Source organism: Nelumbo nucifera, chromosome 8 (genome assembly GCF_055504915.1).
Source record: "Nelumbo nucifera cultivar China Antique chromosome 8, China Antique-T2T, whole genome shotgun sequence".
Taxonomy (NCBI): domain Eukaryota; kingdom Viridiplantae; phylum Streptophyta; class Magnoliopsida; order Proteales; family Nelumbonaceae; genus Nelumbo; species Nelumbo nucifera.
In genome coordinates, this window is record NC_142656.1 from 47,144,688 (window position 1) to 47,162,619 (window position 17,932).

The 17,932-nt window shown below is 39.9% G+C and overlaps 1 protein-coding gene across 7 annotated transcripts in view; it reads left to right on the plus strand.

Annotated features, from left to right (window-relative positions):
- EMB1997 (para-aminobenzoate (PABA) synthase family protein) overlaps window positions 1-17,932 on the plus strand; it is a 91,328-nt gene that overhangs the window by 29,329 nt on the left and 44,067 nt on the right. For 5 of the 7 annotated variants that reach the window (XM_010275249.3, XM_088893195.1, XM_010275246.3 and 2 more), the window contains one exon: window positions 4,845-5,090. The exons of 1 other annotated variant lie outside the window; for it this stretch is intronic. In XM_010275249.3, coding sequence (XP_010273551.1) covers window positions 4,845-5,090 — 246 coding nt within the window. The remainder of the gene's footprint in view (window positions 1-4,844; window positions 5,091-17,932) is intronic. One more of the 7 variants, XM_010275250.3, reaches the window with a different exon arrangement.

The following is a 17,932-nucleotide window of genomic DNA, read 5'->3' on the forward strand; positions in this document are numbered from 1 at the left end:
TGGATAATAGGTTTTTTAAAACATTTATTTTAAAATCTAAGTTTACATTTTTGTTAATATTATGTTTAATATTTTTTGCTTTTTTTGACATTTTTAGCTTTTTTTTTTTTAATTTTTTGCGCCTTGCACTTTTAAAACACTGGAACCGCCCGGGTCGGACAATTTTTGACCAAGTCAACGGTATTTAACTGAATGTCGGGTTTCAATAAAACTGGACCCAGAATCATGGTTGGGTGACAGTTCAAATGGTTCAACCGGTTGGGTCGACGACTGGTTGAGAACACTGATCTGAACTAGCCACTTCCTTCCAGTTATTCATAATATCACTCTAATCAAAATGGTTTCAATAATTCCCTTTTTTCTTCTTTCCTTGTTTGAGAAAATTCTAGAATTCTTTTTATGGTCTAGCTCACCGCAGCTCTTACACATCTCCGCAACACTCTTCCTCTTTTCTTAGGCCACCTAAAGAAAGAAGTGGTAAACAGGCTTTGAACATTAGGTTGGGGAGTTCACCTACATTAGGTAAATCTCTGTTAGAGTGAGCCGAATAGGGGTAGTTTAGTAATCTCATGTCAGTTAAGTACTTTGCTTATGTGGCTGTTTTATTAGAGCACTCTGCCCCACACTTAAGTGTGGGCAGTTTAGTCTTTGTAAGTGTAATTAGAACCTAATAAACATAAGGGGGTCGACTGAATGGGCGACTAATCAGTTTCGACTAAACCCTCCTGTTCTCTCTTTCTCTTGTCTTCTTCCTCATCTTCTTCTTCCTTCTTCACTGGTTCGGATTACTGTAGCTGCTCCAAAACATGGTATCGGAGCGAGGTTTCTGACCTGCTTCCGCTTGCAAAGCATCTCAGCTGTGTTCGTGACACCCTCTTCTTCGTTTCTGGTTAGTTAATGGAGAGAGCTGGTTCGCCCTAGGTCTGAGACATCACAGTTCGTTGCTCTCTGCTGCGCACAGTTTTCTTCATCAAGGAAGGTGATTTCAGCAGTGAATGGTTGTGTTTGAACCATGTTGTAGAAATTTTTGAACACAGTTTCAGCATCGGATTTCTCTTTTAAAAGGAAAACCCAAGTGACCCCAGTATGATCATCAATAAAAGTAATGAACCAACGTTTTCCAGAAAGAGTTGTTACTCTAGAATGACCCCAAACATCACTGTGAATCATGGTAAATGGTTTTGATTTTTTATATGGTTGAGACTGAAAAACAGCACGATGATGTTTTGCTAATTCACAAGATTCACACTGGAAAACTGAATGATTTTTATTCATGAATAACTTGGGAAATAGATGCTTTAAATATTGAAAGCTAGGATGTCCTAATCGATAATGCCATAACAAAACTTCACTGTCACTAGAAACAAAGATAGAATTGAAACAAGTCTGTCGGTCTTGCCTTCCAAAGGTTGATCCTTTATTAAAGAGGTAGAGGCCACCATCCTGTTTAGCACCCCCAATCATCTTCCCCGAGGTAAAATCCTGAAATTCACAACGAGAAGACCAAAAATTAACTCGAAAATTATGATCAAGGGTTAGTTTACTGACAGACAAGAGATTGTATGATAGGTTAGGAACATGCAGAACATCTTTAAGGTTTAGAGAAGGAGAAATAGACACAGTTCCTTTCCCAGCAATAGTAGCAAAGGAACCATCTGCAATTTTAACCTTTTGATTCCTTGCACAGGGTGTATATGAAGAAAAGAATTGCGAAGTGCCGGTCATATGATCAGTGGCCTGATTCTAATATCTAGGAGCCATTATATTTGGTACAAGCAATGGCTGCAGTGAAAAAATTACCTGACTGGGCTAGAGAACAGGATGGGTTAGAGTTTCCTAACGGTTGAGATTGAAACATTTTATATAAGTGCTCTATTTGTTCCTTTGTGAAAGGAAGAGACTCTAAGGATGATTGCTGCCCTGGATCCGAATTGCTTACTTGAAGCGCGCGGACATCTCCCCCTGACTTGTTATCACTGCCTGATTTTTTCTTCCAACCCGCCGGTTTCCCGTGCAGCTTCCAGCAGGTTTCCCGAGTATGCCATGGCTTTCTACAATGATCACACCAAGGCCTTTGCTTTTCTCCTCGTCTATCTCCATCTAAGTTTGCACCTCGGGCCACAAGAGCGGACCTTTCATTCTCTGTTTTTGTTTCACTAACATTCTTCAACATCACTTGCCACCATGCTTCTTCTCTATGCACTTCTGAAAAAACTTCTCTTATAGTAGGCAAGGGCTTTCACCCTAAGATACGTCCCCGAACCTCATCGAGTTCTTTATTCAAACCAGCCAAGAAGACAAAAACTCGGCCTCTCTCTATCTTCTTTTTGTACCGAGCACTGTCACTCGAACTTTCCCATTCTTCTTCAAATAAATCCAACTCCTGCCAAACAACCATCATCTCATTATAATAAGTTGTTATTTCACGTTCACCTTGCTGCATCTTCCACATTCGGGTATTCAGTTCGAACAGTTGTGAATGATTGTCCAAATCTGAATAGGTTTCCCTAACAGCTTCCCACACATCGCGAGCCGTCGGCAGGAACATGAATGGTTTTCCAACCACTGGATCCATAGAGTTGATCAACCAGGCGGTAACCATCGATTTTTCAAAACGCCACTGCCTGTACTTTGGATCATCAGTGGCTGGCGGTTTCACTTTGCCGTTCAAATAGCCGAGTTTCCCTTTGCCGTCGATCACCAACCGCATGGACTGAGACCATGCAAGATAATTTTTTCCATTCAATTTGTGAATGGTAATTTGAAGAGAATTCTCAGAAAGAGAAATGGCCGCTGACTGAATACCTCCCTCCGAAGACGTCACACCGCTGGTAGCATCCGAAGAGGTTGAACCAGAGCCAACCATGGCGGCCTTAAAATTCATGATCGAATCCTAAAGCTCTGATACCATGTGGCGAAATATAGAGGGAGAAAAGAAGAAAATTTTCTTTATTGATAATTAAAACATATTGAGCATACAACTTAAATAAGAAAAGATGGGAAAGGCAAACCTCTACAATCTCTCACAATCAGGGATAGACTAAATCTTTTCCTTAATCCTAGGATATGACTTTCCTAAATTTATTCAAATCTAGTCCTTCCTAAATTTATTCAAATCTCTTAATCAATCAAATCATATCTTTCTTAATTTGCCGCAAATCCTATCTTTCTTAATTTGCCGACAGGGACCACCAAAAAAAAAGCTCCTATTCCTAAACAAATATGGCAGTGGTCTGAAGTTATCCTAGGTAGGACCTTTGCTTTTAAGTTTGCCCATAAGTCTTCCTAGTCTACCAAAAAGAAAAACCTATCAAGTTTTGAGCAAATTGGGTTGGCTTGGAAGTTTGACCAAGTAAATTCATCTTGAAGCAAGGGTGGTTCCTTCAGATCAAAGGACTCAATCAGGTTGTTAAATTTTTTCTCATGCTTAAGGTGAAGCCTTACTTGGATTATTAGTTTCTCATCCTTCAGACATTCCATTTCTTCCTCTTTCCATATAGTGAGCAAATTCCTTGCCCTCTAATGCCCCCCAAGATGGTACAAATGCTGAACTTAGACCTCTAGCTCCCTAAATACTTCTAATTCACCTTCTATCTATTTTTGATAATTTGATCTCTTGAATCAACAATACATCTGGATTATCATTCCACAGTAATAGAAGAGTATCTCTTTTTTGAGCAATACAAGAGTTCTTTCCTAATTTCCTTTTGTGTGTTATTGTCTCTAACTTGCCTAAGGACTAAGAAGTTGCCTAAGTGTGTGGGTTGAGTAAGGTGCATACTTGTTCCTAGAGCTGGAGGGTGCTAGTGGGAAGGCTGACTTGTGCGCAGAGAAGTGCTACTTCAAGTGCTGCATGACACTAGTGAAAGTCTAGGTCCGTAACACTTAGCTCCATCCTGGTGTCTAGGGGTGTCCACGGTTCGGTTAACCGAACCACCGGTCCGCCGGTTTTGGTTTTTGACCGATTTGGTTCTTTGGTTTTTCGGTTATTTATATTTATATAAATATGTGTATAATATTATATTATAAATAATAAATGATATATAATATATTATAAATATTTTAAAAATATGTAATATATATAATATATTTATAAATAGATTATTATAAATATAATATATGTATATAATGAATATATATTTATATATAATATAGAAAATAGGTGACATATATTAAACATATATATAAAATATACATACAAATATATACCGGTTGGTTCGGATAACCGCCGATTGTTTTGTAGGGTTTTGTAGGTTAACCACAAAACCCATCGGTTCGGTTTTTCAAAAATACCAAACCCATCGGTTCGGTTAACCACATTTTGCGGCTTGGTTTTCTCAGTTTGGTTCGGTTTTTCATGGACACCCCTTCTAGCATCACAATCCTGAGCTGATCTGGCAAAGTTCCGCACATTTGCAGTTAATTGAAGAGTTGAATAATAAAATAAGAAAAAAATGATGCTGCATTCAATCAGGAAAGTAAACTAGAATGTATAGAAAAGAGAAGAAAAGAGAAGAATGAGAAGAATAGGAGAAGCAAAAAAATTATCTGCCACCCATCCCCTATCTAATTATAATAAAAGAGAAACATGTACAATGCCAAAAATACCCATGGCCGCCCACAGCAATATAAAAGAAATAAAATAACAGCACTAAAAGAAAATAAAAAACAACAACTATAAATAAACTATAAAAAACAAAAAAAATAAGGCTGCTGCAAACATCTCAACATAGTTCTAACTAGGAGATCAATTGGTGAATAACTTCTGTATCCTTATTTTGTGCCATATATATATTATTTCTTCAGTTTTCTTGTGAAGTAAAGTCTGTTTATCATGGATGCAGGTATTCAATGAACAGTATAAAAGCAAACTTTTTGTAAATAATGCAGATTATAGTAACCATTTTAGTATGTGCAATTCGAGAACGTTTGGGATTGAAAGCACCAGAACTAGATTTCTGAAGTTGAAGTGGAAAAAATTTGACCACTTGGCTAGTCAAATTGGAGGGGCAAAAAATATTTTCTGTAAATTGTTTGGGGATCAGAAAGCAAGTGATACATTTTGGCTGGACAGTTCCTCAATAGAACAGGTTTGTATTAGCTCTCATTACTTATTGTTTTTTCTTTTAAATACTCTTTACATTTTTATTTTTGTGCCAAATTTCATTTTTCATTTATTTATTCCACTTGATAACAAATGGAAATTTTATGAGAGAGAGAAAGTGACAGAATACTCTACATATAGAAAGGGGAACCGAATGGCATTCAAATAAAAAGATAACCAACTATGAGGGATCAAAGAACAACCCTTTCTAAACCTGCCATTCACCCCTAAAAAAAAGAAATAAATAAAACGAGCACGAAAATAAAAAAAGGTGAAACCTCTATATAGCCCACCTAATGAAAAAAAGGTTTCATTGGGGAACAAGATAACACCAGAAGTGCATAAAACATTGATAAAAGGAGAAAGCATTTGACAGGAGAAATAACCAACCCACACACCTTTGCATCTAGAAGCACCTCAATCTCAGACTACACATTCCTCCAGTCACTGTGGGCTCAACCTTAACAAAATAGGCGGATGCTTCCTCAGGCATCCACACTCCCCTTTGACCTTTTGGATCCAATCGCCAACAGAATCCACCATCCAAGTTCACCTTTTGGTCCAAAGCATTCACAACACTATGATAGCTAGTACTTGACATCTTGTCCCTCTCTCCACCCCAAACTTCTCAGGTTTACTGATTTGACAAGCCTTCCAACATCCAAGTTCGCCTTCCTCACCTTGTCAATGATTGGATGATCAATTGATTCTGAAGCATGGGTTTAGATTGCAGAATGCATCTGTCAAAGTTTATGCAGGGAAGGACAAATATGGTAGTATCAGGAGTTTGAAGTGTCAGAAGGACCCAAGTCTGGTTCATATCACAAAGGTATTCTCGAGTTTAAAAGAAGGCCTTTACGCAACTGGACATTCCAAGAATTTTAACAGGGTCTACAGAGGAGGACCTTAATGGATAAAAGGAAATCAGTTATTGCAGCATAAGTAAATTGAACAATGGAGAAAGAGACATAAATGAGGTTATCTGTAGTCACATACAAGACATGGTTGTCTGGTAAGTCTATCATAGGAGGTGTATGTTGATGAAGTGAGGAAAGTAAGCAAAAATGAACTCGAGTGAAGTTATTGACAGAGAAATCGAGATTGGAAAAGTAATGGACATCATTTATATAGGGTGAAAATAGGTGGCAAGAAGATTTTTTTATAGTTGGGAGAAAAGAAAAACCAAGTTAATAGAAGTGGAAGATCAGAAAGTAAGTGTAGGCTATTGAGTACAGAAAGGGAGGCTTAAATCAGAGGGTAAGGGTTGGTGTTGGAAGAGAGGCTTTCATTCCCGGGACCGCCTCGTCTATGTACTCGGCGCCTCCCCCAATTGCTTGAAGATGCGCGCGCGATACGATAAAGGGCCCCTGGGAGGAACCAATGAAAAGCCAGGGTAGAGCCTCGGAGCCGGCCCAAGCGAAGATCGGCACTCGAAGGCCGAAGAGGGAATTTAGTGACGCTTCGCTTTCCTAAAGCCGACTACCCTAAAACGCTTTTCTTTCATCGAGTACTTTCCTTACTGAACTGCTCACCGGAACGACTTTTCCTTCACTTACAAAGCGGGACTTAAAAGCATTTGTTGTTCAAAGGAGGAGTATATTGTATGTAGGGGGATGAGATTAGGAGTCCATGGTATGGGGCAGGGGGGTGTTTGTTGTGAAGTAGAAAGTGGAAGGGGAGAATGGAAAATGTGGATGAAAATTTGTTCAGGTGTAGAAGCATTGTTTTAGCTGTAGTAGCCTTACGGGCTGAGTTGATATGTTTTTGGCTCTGCATAACAGGAAATAGTTGGCATGATGCTAGGAGGTTGATTGATTATTCTGAGTTGGCAGAGCTTGTTAATTTTTTCTTTCCTTCTTTTGGTGATATAATGATATATTATCACCAATTCTTATACTCCCTATTGTCTTTTATTGAAAATTTCTTCTTTTCTATCAAAGTAAATGTCCTAAAGTATCTAAGAACTTGGATGTTCAGGTGGTGGTGTAGGAAATTCAAGTTGAAAAAAAAGGTTCTGTTTTTTTCCTTAGGCAGCAAATAATTTGCTAGAGAAGTCTTTATGGAGCTGGTAAGGTGTTATTACAATTTGGCTGTATGAAAGTGTTATTACACTTTTGTATGAAAGTGTGATTTTTGTTTTACTTATGTTAGAATGCTAGAGTGTGTTCAGCTGATAGGGTCTCCTATTAGCCCATTCTTATGTTAATTTTATCTTGTAACTGGGCCTTTGCTAGTGGGCCTAATCCTGTTTATGTTTTAAGTATTCTGGTTGTCCCATTACTAATCAGGGGTATACCAGTAATTTTATTGTACTTTGTACTTCACTTATATTTAAATAAAGGCCTAGTCGACTGCTAACACAGTTCGACATTCTCTGCATCTAAGAAGTTCATCCTCCTCTTTACTACTTCGAGTTCAGCTTCTTAGTTTACATGGTATCAGAGCATTAGCTCCTTCCTGGTTTCAACCGGTGCACTATCTTCTCTTGCTGCCTTCTTTTATCTTCTCCTTTCTTTCTGGGTTGCTGCAGTGAAGACCTAGGAGTGTAAGGGAACTCAACAAGTTCGAACCTAGGGTTTCTCTTGGTTGTAGGACTCAAGGGAAGTAAGACCCAGAAGTAGATGTCCTACTAGTTTTTTTTTAGCAAGTAGTAGCTATTTGGCTACTAAGAGAGGTCTGTACAAGACAGACCTAGTTGAGGACTGATTCCAGCAGTCCTAGCACTAGCCGAAAGGGGGAGGGCTTCCTCTACAGTTGCAGCTTTGGTGCTCCAGCCAGATTTGTGCAGAACAGTGGTAAAGGCATAGCCTCCTCTACAGTTGCAGCTTCGGTGCATCAGCAAGACCTTTACAGAACTGTGGCGACTTCAGTTACAGATCATTTCCAGGTCGGTTATCAGCCCTTCTTCTGGTATCAGCACTACTTCAGCTCTGTTGTACAAGACAGACCTAGTTGAGGACTGATTCCAGCAGTCCTAGCACTAGCCGAAAGGAGGAGGGCTTCCTCTACAGTTGCAGCTTTGGTGCTCCAGCCAGATTTGTGCAGAACAGTGGTAAAGGCATAGCCTCCTCTACAGTTGCAGCTTCGGTGCATCAGCAAGACCTTTACAGAACTGTGGCGACTTCAGTTACAGATCATTTCCAGGTCGGTTATCAGCCCTTCTTCTGGTATCAGCACTACTTCAGCTCTGTGAACTGGTTCAGTTACAGACCTTCATTTGCCTGTACTCGAACTGGTTTAGTCTAAGTGAAGCCTATCCAGTGTGTTATTAGCACTGTGAACTCTGAAGTGAAACCTATCCGGTGTGCTACCAGCACTGTGAACTCTGTGACCACTTCGGCCAGCCCTAACCAGAACCACCTACTGCACTGTGAACAAACTCTTTGACCGAAGTGATGTCATCACTATCTGGTGAAGTTTCTTCTAGAGATAACAGATCTGTTACAAGGTCCTCAAACTTGGAGAACCCTAATCTGCATAGCTTGCAGATTACAAGTGTGCTATTGGATGAGTATAACTTTAGAGAGTGGTCAGTCTCAGCAAGACTGTTCATTACCTCTCGTGACCTCATAGGCTATTTGGATGGAGACAAAAAGGAACCAGAAATCAGCAGCCCTGAATACACTGTGTGGTGCAAGGAAAATGCCACAGTCATGTCTTGGTTGCTGGCCTCCATGACTCCTCGGGTGGCCAGAACTGTTCATCACTTCCCTACAGCCGCAAAAATCTGGGACAAAGTATCTAAGACATATGGCCAAAAGAAGAACAATGCCAGAATCTATAGGCTGAACCAAGACATTGCAGCCCTAAGGCAAGGAGACATGTCTGTGGCAACATACTTTGCAACACTGGAAGGCCTCTGGGAAGAGCTTGACCATCACTTGATTTTGGATTGGGAAAATGCAAGGGATAAGGAGAGGCATGACAAGCAGATTGAGGAGGGTAGAGCCTTCAAGTTTCTGGCAGGCTTAGACCCTATATATGAAGGTGTAAGGTCACAGATTCTAGGGAGAGACGAATTACTTGAAATTCATCATGTTTACTACCTGGTGAGGAATGAAGAGGTAAGGAGAAAGGAGATGCAAGTTGATTCCCAGACACAAGCAACAGAACTATCTGGAGAACATTCAGCCTTAGTCTCCACTAAGGGAAACAGATTTTCAGACAAGAAGACCCTCAAGTATACCCATTGTGGTGGTGAGAAACACACAAAGGAGAAATGTTGGGTATTGCACCCTCATCTGAAGCCAGCTGCTCTGAGAAAGGACAAAAGGCAACATAAGGGCCATATGGCAAGTGGGAATCTTGCCACCAACAGCAGTAGTGACATCTCACAGAGTACTCAGCCAGTGTCTTCCTCCACCACAAAGCAGGTTGCTGATTCTGCTGGACCAAGTACCTTGGGATTTACAGCTAGTGAGGTAGAGGTTCTCAGCCGGGCATTAGCCCGTCTGAAGAACAATCCTTTAGCTTCCACCTCTCTTGTCAAATCAGGTACAGCCTCTGCATTTAGTGCAACTAGTTCCATTAATTCTAGCTCTTGGGTGATTGACTCAGGGGCCACTGACCATATGACACACATGTCCTCATTATTCTCCTCATATCATTTGTTGTCGGGCCAGGATAGGATGAGAGTAGCTGATGGGTCACTCTCCACCATCTCGGGAAAGGGAGTGGTTGACCTAAGCAAGGATCTCTCTCTTAAATCAGTCTTACATGTTCCTAGTCTTACATCAAACCTGTTGTTTGTTTCAAAGCTTACAAGAAATTTGAACTGCAGTATAACTTTTTTCCCTCTCATTGTGTCTTCCAGGACAGATTGACGAGGAGAACGATTGGGAGTGGTCGTGAGTATGAGGGCCTCTACTATTGTGATGCGGATGTCAGCTCAGCACTGCAAGCTTCTGCTACTACTAGTCCAGAAAGTGTGGAGTCAAGAGCAAGGCTGCACTTGTGGCATGCTAGGCTAGGTCACTTGTCCTTTTCTTCTTTAGCTATGTTGTTTTCCGATTTATGTAAGGGAATTCCGAGTCAAAGTTTAGTTTGTGATGTGTGTCAAATGTCAAAACAATGCAGATCAATGTATCCACTTTCTAGTAATGAAATACAAACCTCTTTTGATTTGGTCCATTCTGATGTTTGGGGTCCTTCACCCATTGTTTCCATTGATGGCTTTCGTTATTTTATCAGTTTTATTGACCATTATTCTCGGTGCACTTGGATTTATCTGTTAAAAGGACGTGAAGAAGTTCCACGGATAACTATGATGTTTTGCAAGATGATTGAAACACAATTTGGGAAGAAGATTAAACAATTCCGTTCAGACAATGCAGCTGAATACTTTGAAAGATCCCTGAACTCGTTCATGGAAGACGAAGGCATGTTACATCAGTCATCATGTGCTTACACCCCTCAGCAAAATGGAGTTGCTGAGCGCAAGAACAGGCACCTAATGGAGACAGCTCGAGCTTTACTTTTCCAGCACAATGTGCCCAAGCAATATTGGTCTCAAGCTGTCCTCACTGCATCATACCTGATAAATTGGATGCCATCTAAGGTACTGGGTATGAAGACCCCCTTCTCTGTGTTGTGTCCCACTCTTCCAGAATTTCCTCTTCCCCCACGGGTTTTTGGATGTACATGCTTCATACATGTGAAGGATCCAAAGAAAACCAAGCTGGATCCTAAGGCTACAAAGGGAATATTTTTGGGGTACTCTCCTACACAATAGGGGTATAAGTGTTATGATCCTGTCTCCAAGAAAAAATATGTCACCAGAGATGTAGTCTTTTTTGAGTCTCAACCCAATTTCCAGTCTTCCCAGAATCCTCTTTAGGGGGAGACTAGTGGAATGGAAGAGGATTCTCAGTCTCCCTTCTTTTTTGTTCCCCTTTCATCACCTTCCACTACTCCTAGCTGTAACATTCCGGGTCAACCTAGTGAGACTCCAACTTCAGCTGATGCTTCTGATGATTCCAGCAGGAAAGAGAAAGAGATACTCACATACAATAGAAGGAAAAGGGGCCCTCAACCTCATGATTGCAATCCAAGGTATTTCTGACTCTCTCAATTCAGATTTGGATCTTCTATTGCTCTCCTTAAGCCTGTTCGTGTACCACTCGGCATTCCATAGCTGATTATGTCTCTTACTCACATTTATCACCTGCCTATCATTCCTTTGTGTCTGCTCTTTCCTCTATATGTGTCCCTTCCAGATATTCAGAGGCGGTATCTTATCCAAGATGGAAAAAAGCCATGAATGAAGAAATGAAAGCCCTAATGAAAGCAAGAACGTGGGAATTGGTGGACCTGCCAGAAGGGAAAGGCACTGTTGGGTGCAAGTGGGTATTCACAGTAAAGCACAGGGAAGACGAGTCAATTGAAAGATACAAGGCCAGACTTGTGGCAAAGGGATTTACACAAAAGGAAGGAATTGACTATAAGGAAACCTTTGCCCCAGTAGCAAAACTCAACACAATCAGGGTTCTACTGTCATTAGCTGCAAAATTCTCTTGGGAACTCTATCAGTTGGATGTGAAGAATGCTTTCCTAAATGGTGATCTACATGAAGAGGTATTCATGGTACCCCCACCTGGATATAATGTTGGAAAGAAGGTGTGTAAATTAAGGAAAGCTTTGTATGGCTTGAAGCAATCTCCTCGGGCATGGTTTGAGAGACTCTGTACGACCATGGAAAAAGTGGGGTACACTCAGAGCAGTGCGGATCATACATTGTTTACAAGGAGGCAGGATGGAAAACTTACAACTCTCATTGTTTATGTGGATGATATGGTGATTACTGGAAATGATGTGAAAGAGATGAAGAGGCTGAAGGAGTTCTTAGCTTCAGAATTTGAGATCAAGGACTTGGGAAATCTGAGATATTTTCTCGGGATTGAAGTTGCTAGATCAAGAGAAGGAATCTACATATGTCAACGAAAATATGTGTTAGATCTCCTAGAAGAAACAGGCATGATGGGGTGCAGGCCAGCAGACACACCAATAGAACCGAACCATGGATTACAAGAATCAATGGGTGAGAAATACTGTGATAAGGAAAGGTACCAAAAATTGGTAGGAAAACTGATATACTTATCCCTCACTAGGCCAGACATTGCCTATGCAGTGCATGTTGTCAGTCAATTCATGCACTCACCAAAGACTCCTCATATGAGAGCAGTGGAAAGAATTCTCAGATACTTGAAAATTTGCCCAGGGAAAGGAATTCTATTCAAGAAGAACAGTAGACCTGAAATTGAAGCCTACACTAATGCTGATTGGGCTGGGTCTGTTGGAGACAGAAAATCAACCTCAGGTTACTGTACATTCTTGGGAGAAAACCTAGTTACATGGCGCAGTAAGAAGCAGAATGTTGTGGCTAGATCAAGTGCAAAAGCAAAATACCGAGCTATGGCACATGGGGTTGCTGAACTCTTATGGCTCAGAACTCTCCTTAATGAGCTTGGTATCAAGACTGAAGGTCCTCTCAAGTTGTATTGTGATAATAAAGCAGCTATCAACATTGCCAACAATCCCATGCAACATGACAGGACAAAACATATTGAAATTGATCGACACTTTGCCAGAGAGAGAATTGTTTCAGGGGAACTCTGTGTGCCTTATACTCCATCAGAAATGCAGATTGCAGATGTATTAACAAAAGGGCTGGCAACTACAAAGTTCAAGGACATACTTGGCAAGCTGAACATGATTGATATCCATGTTTAGCTTGAGGGGGAGTGTTAGAATGCTAGAGTGTGTTCGGCTGATAGGGTCTCCTATTAGCCCATTCTTATGTTAATTTTATCTTGTAACTGGGCCTTTGCTAATGGGCCTAATCCTGTTTATGTTTTAAGTATTCTGGTTGTCCCATTACTAATTAGGGGTATACCAGTAATTTTATTGTACTTTGTACTTCACTTATATTTAAATAAAGGCCTAGTCGACTGCTAACACAGTTCGACATTCTCTGCATCTAAGAAGTTCATCATCTTCTTTACTACTTCGAGTTCAGCTTCTTAGTTTACAACTTAGATGGGGAGATGTTTGGAGTTTGAGCTGCTGCATCAATCTTTCTCAAAGTCCTATATGAGTTTTGCATCGAAGAGTAGGAGTTTGGTTTTGTTGGTTAGTGATTTTGTTGGGGTGGTCTATGTATGTTTTCTAGGGTGGTTGTGGAGGGACTTGTCCTTGTGTGGGAGGATTTTTATTATGGTCCAATTTCTGTTTCTTTGGTGACAGCTTATCACCTGACCTTGTACTTTCGCTCTTCTTTTTTTAATGATTTTTTTCTTTACTATAAAGAAAATGAATTTGAAGCATTATTGATTGTCATCATCCTCCACCCTGTTGGGTGAATTTGACTGATTGGCATTTGGAAAGGGACAAATTGTGGCACGATGTGATAGCTAGCATTCATGGCAGGGCGAACTGTGGATGGGATGTAGGAGTGTCTCAACGGGCTACCCTTTCCTCACCATGGAAAGCTATTCATGGTGTTCTTCACCAATTTCTCAGCTTCATTAGGTATTGTTATGAAATTATAGGCTGTAAATATGTAGTATTAGCCCAATTAGGAATAGCTTGATTATAGGAATTATTTTTTCTTTGATTTTCTTCCTATTTTAGTATCTACAAGGCTGTACGATTTTCTTCCTTTTTTGTATCTGCAAGGCTATATGATTTTCTTCCTTTTTTGTATCTGCGAGGCTGTATGATTTTCTTCCTTTTTAGTATCTACATGGTTGTATATTTACGTACTATTTTCTCAATTGAAAGATATCAATTTCTTCCAATTCTTGTTCTATCACATGGTATCAGAGCTGGAGACACCAATTCCAGTCTGAAACTAATTTCTGGTTTTCTTCCCTCTGCTGCCCAAGTGAGCAGATTTGAATTCTTTACGTTGCCCAAGAGAGCAGCAGCTGCGATCTCTAGGTCACCCATTCCGAGTGACATCTGCATCTCACCGCCCCTACCAGTGGAAACGGAATTCCAGATCGGCCTACCCACCTTCACCGGTCTCTTTTCTGACGATCGCCTCAGCCTCGGTGTTACTCCTGTGGTGTTTGTTTTCCCATCAGGAAAGTCTTTCCTCTCTGTTCTTTTTTTTTTACAGTTGATATTTCGGTGCTGCCAGTTGTGGTTTCTTGCTGTTTGGGTGTTGCATCTGCTGCCGATTCTGTTTAAGTGTGTTTTATTGGCTTTGCTGGTTGCTAAAAGTTTATTTTCCTGCGTTTATGATGGCGGTTGAACAAAAGAACTTGGCTATGCCTAGTGTTATCCCCATTATGTCTAAAATCCCTGAACAAAAACTAAACGGAACTAATTATTTAGACTGGAGTAAGACTGTTCGTTTGTATTTACGGAGTATCTCTAAGGACAACCATATGACTAAGGACCCTCCTACTGATGAGACCCGCACTGAATGGCTAAGGATTGATGCTCAATTGTTTTTGCAAATCCGCAATTCTATTGAGAATGAGTACGTCGGTCATGTCTCTCACTGTGAGTTTGTAAAAGAACTAATGGAATATTTGGCTTTTCTGTTCTCTGGTAAAGAAAATATTTCCCGTATTTTTTATGTTTGCAAGACATTTTATCGGGCTGAACAATAGGATCAGTCTCTTCAGACCTATTTCATGAATTTCAAACGCACTTATGAGGAATTGAACGCCTTGTTACCTTTCAGTACTGATATCAAAGTTCAGCAGACTCAACGTGAACAGATGGCTATTATGAGTTTTCTGGCTGGCCTTAATCCTCAATTTGATGGTGCTAAGTCACAGATTTTGTCTAATCCTGAGATTACCTCTTTAAAAGAGGTCTTTACTAGTGCACTTGTACAACAACCTAGTGCACTTGTCAGTCAGAATAGTGGATCAACTGGCCAGTCTCGTTCTCAGAATAGTAGCAGAGGTGGCAGTAATAGTGGTCGGAATGCTGGAACTCAGGCCACAGGGGGAGTAGTTTGCTACTATTGTCATGAACCAGGACACACTAAAAGGACTTGCCAAAAATTGCTAAAGAAAAACCAGAAGTCTTCTGGGTCTCAGTCAGCACATGTTGTAACTACGAGTGATGCTCCTCATCCATCGTTAGATCAGACCATTACAATTTCTGCAGATGAGTATGCGAAATTTACCCAGTATCAAGAGGCATTAAAGAACTCCTCTCAGTCCATCACTGCCCTTGCTGAGTCAGGTAAAACCAATACATGTCTTCTTTCTTCTTCCTCTCAGTGGGTCATTGATTCTGGTGCAACAGATCATATGACAGGTAATCCTAGTCTCTTTTCCACTTTCCAATCACACACTTTTCCTTCTTCAGTCACCTTAGCAGATTGGTTCTATTTCTTTGATTTTCTTCCTATTTTAGTATCTACAAGGCTGTATGATTTTCTTCCTTTTTTGTATCTGCAAGGCTGTATGATTTTCTTCCTTTTTAGTGTCTATAAGGTTGTATATATATGTACTATTTTCTCAATTGAAAGATATCAATTTCTTCTAATTCTTGTTCTATCACAGGTATGATGTATGTTCTGGGGAGGGTGTAAAATTTTGGGAAGATGTTTGGATTGGATGTTCAGCTCTCAAGAATTTGTTTCCTTCTCTTTATTTTGTCTCTTAGTATAGAAATAAGGGTGTGTTGGACTTTCTTACTCCTATTCTTCCTTTGAGTAACAATTGGAATTTTGGGTTCCGAAGAGGGTTGAGAGATGCTGAAATTGCAGAGCTGAATGGGTTGTTGCTACTTCTTGAATCCATTTGTTTAGCTCCTACTAAACCGGACAAGCGTATCAGGGTTCCTCGTCCTAAAGGAAGTGTCGTGTCAGCCTTTAGAATCCACAATTGGAATTTGAAATCTCTTTGCTTGTCCTCTCCTTCTTAGCCTTTCCCCTGTGAAGGAAGTGTGGTGTCAGCCTATTCCTCTTAATGTCGGAGCTTTTTGTTGGGAAGTGTATCATGGGAAGATTAACACTCTGGATATGCTACAAAAAAAAAAAAGACCTTTCATGTGCTTATTCCCAAACTGGTGCACTCTATGTAAATCAAATGAAGAGAATTGTTTCCACATGCTAATTTCTTGTCCTTTTGCTGCAGATATTTAGTGTCAAGTAACATAAAATAGAATAGAGAATCAAGGAGAAAATAAGAAGAAATATAGAGAACACCAAGATTTAACGTGGTTCAACTTGGTAGCCTACATCCACGGGCGGAGAGGAAAAATATCCACTATGAGAACAAGAGATACAACTCTCTCTCTCTTTCACACACACACACTCACTCAACCCTAATCCCACACAACCATTAGCTTAAATAAGCAAAAGACTGAATTATATTAGAATTACACAAGCTCCTTTTTCTCCCATAAATACATACAAGTCCCATAATTTATCAATATTACAGATATACCCTATAACCTCCAATAACCCAAATACAATATCTCTCTCAACACGCCCTCTCAAACTTAAGGTGGGAAAACCTGCTTGAGTTTGCAAGTAAGGATGTTGAAGCAACCTCCATGGAAATAAGTTTACTATTGAAGCAGCAGCCATGAACCTTGAGATGTTGAAGGGATCTCTGAATCAACAATTCACCAATACACCACAAATTATCACATCACTATACTTTTCTCGAACACTAAGGGAGCTTCACATGTTAACCAACAATCCGCTATTACACCATAAACTACCACATCACTACATTGTTTTCGAATACCACGGGAGCTTCACACACTCACCAACAAAGTTATCACCACACCACAAACCATCACCAACTCACAAACATCCACAGCTTGAGGTATCAAAGCCTGTTTTCCAACTCACAGACAGCCACAAATTGAGGCATCAAAGCCTGTTTTCCAACTCACAAAATACTGCAACCTAAGGCTTGTAGTCGACTACTACACGAAGAGATTTCGTAGTAGTCGACTAGTATCAGTATTCTATTCCTAGAAGTCGATTACTACACGAAGAAATTTCCTAGTAGTTGATTAATACCTCAACTGAACATGAAATAGCAGCAACCGAAACACCTTCACAGCTCAAAAATCACTTATCATACCTAGGGATGCAAACGGATCGGATCAGATTTGAATCAGGGTATATTCGAACCCGATCCGACACTGTTCATGTTGGATCCGATCAGATCTAATAGGACTCAATTTGAATTCAAATCCTATCGGTATGTCAGATTTTTGGATCTGATCCGATCCAACTTATTTTCTTTAAAAATTAATAAATTATTAATAGAAAAATAAATATAGTAATTTAGATAAAGTAAAAACAAAAAATATAAGTATTTTTTAATTATTTTCATCATATATATACATGTTTTTTATAAAACAATAGATAATATAACAAATTTATACAAATATGATATAAAAATATATTTATAAATAAATAAATATCATATGTATGCATTATATATATATTTATATTTATAAATATAAAATAAATATTGGATCGGATAAGGGTGTGATCTGAATCCGATCCAAACAGGGGTTATCCGAGTTTGACCAAATAGGATTGGACCGGATCACAATCCGATCCATTTGCACCCCTAATCATACAACTATTAAACCCTTCACAACATCAATCACTAACCTAGAAATATTTTTGTCACTTCGATCCACTAGAGGGATTCGATTCACCTGACATAGCAGTTGTGATGGTCAAAAACCATCACTAATCACCAAGAAAGTGGACTAAAACTGGTCTGATCCCTTGTAGCAGTGAGTATCAACCTTCCAGAAAGAAACCCTAGATAGATTGACTGTGAAAGGTAACCCTACTAGACCTTCACATCTCCTGCTTTATCTTCAATC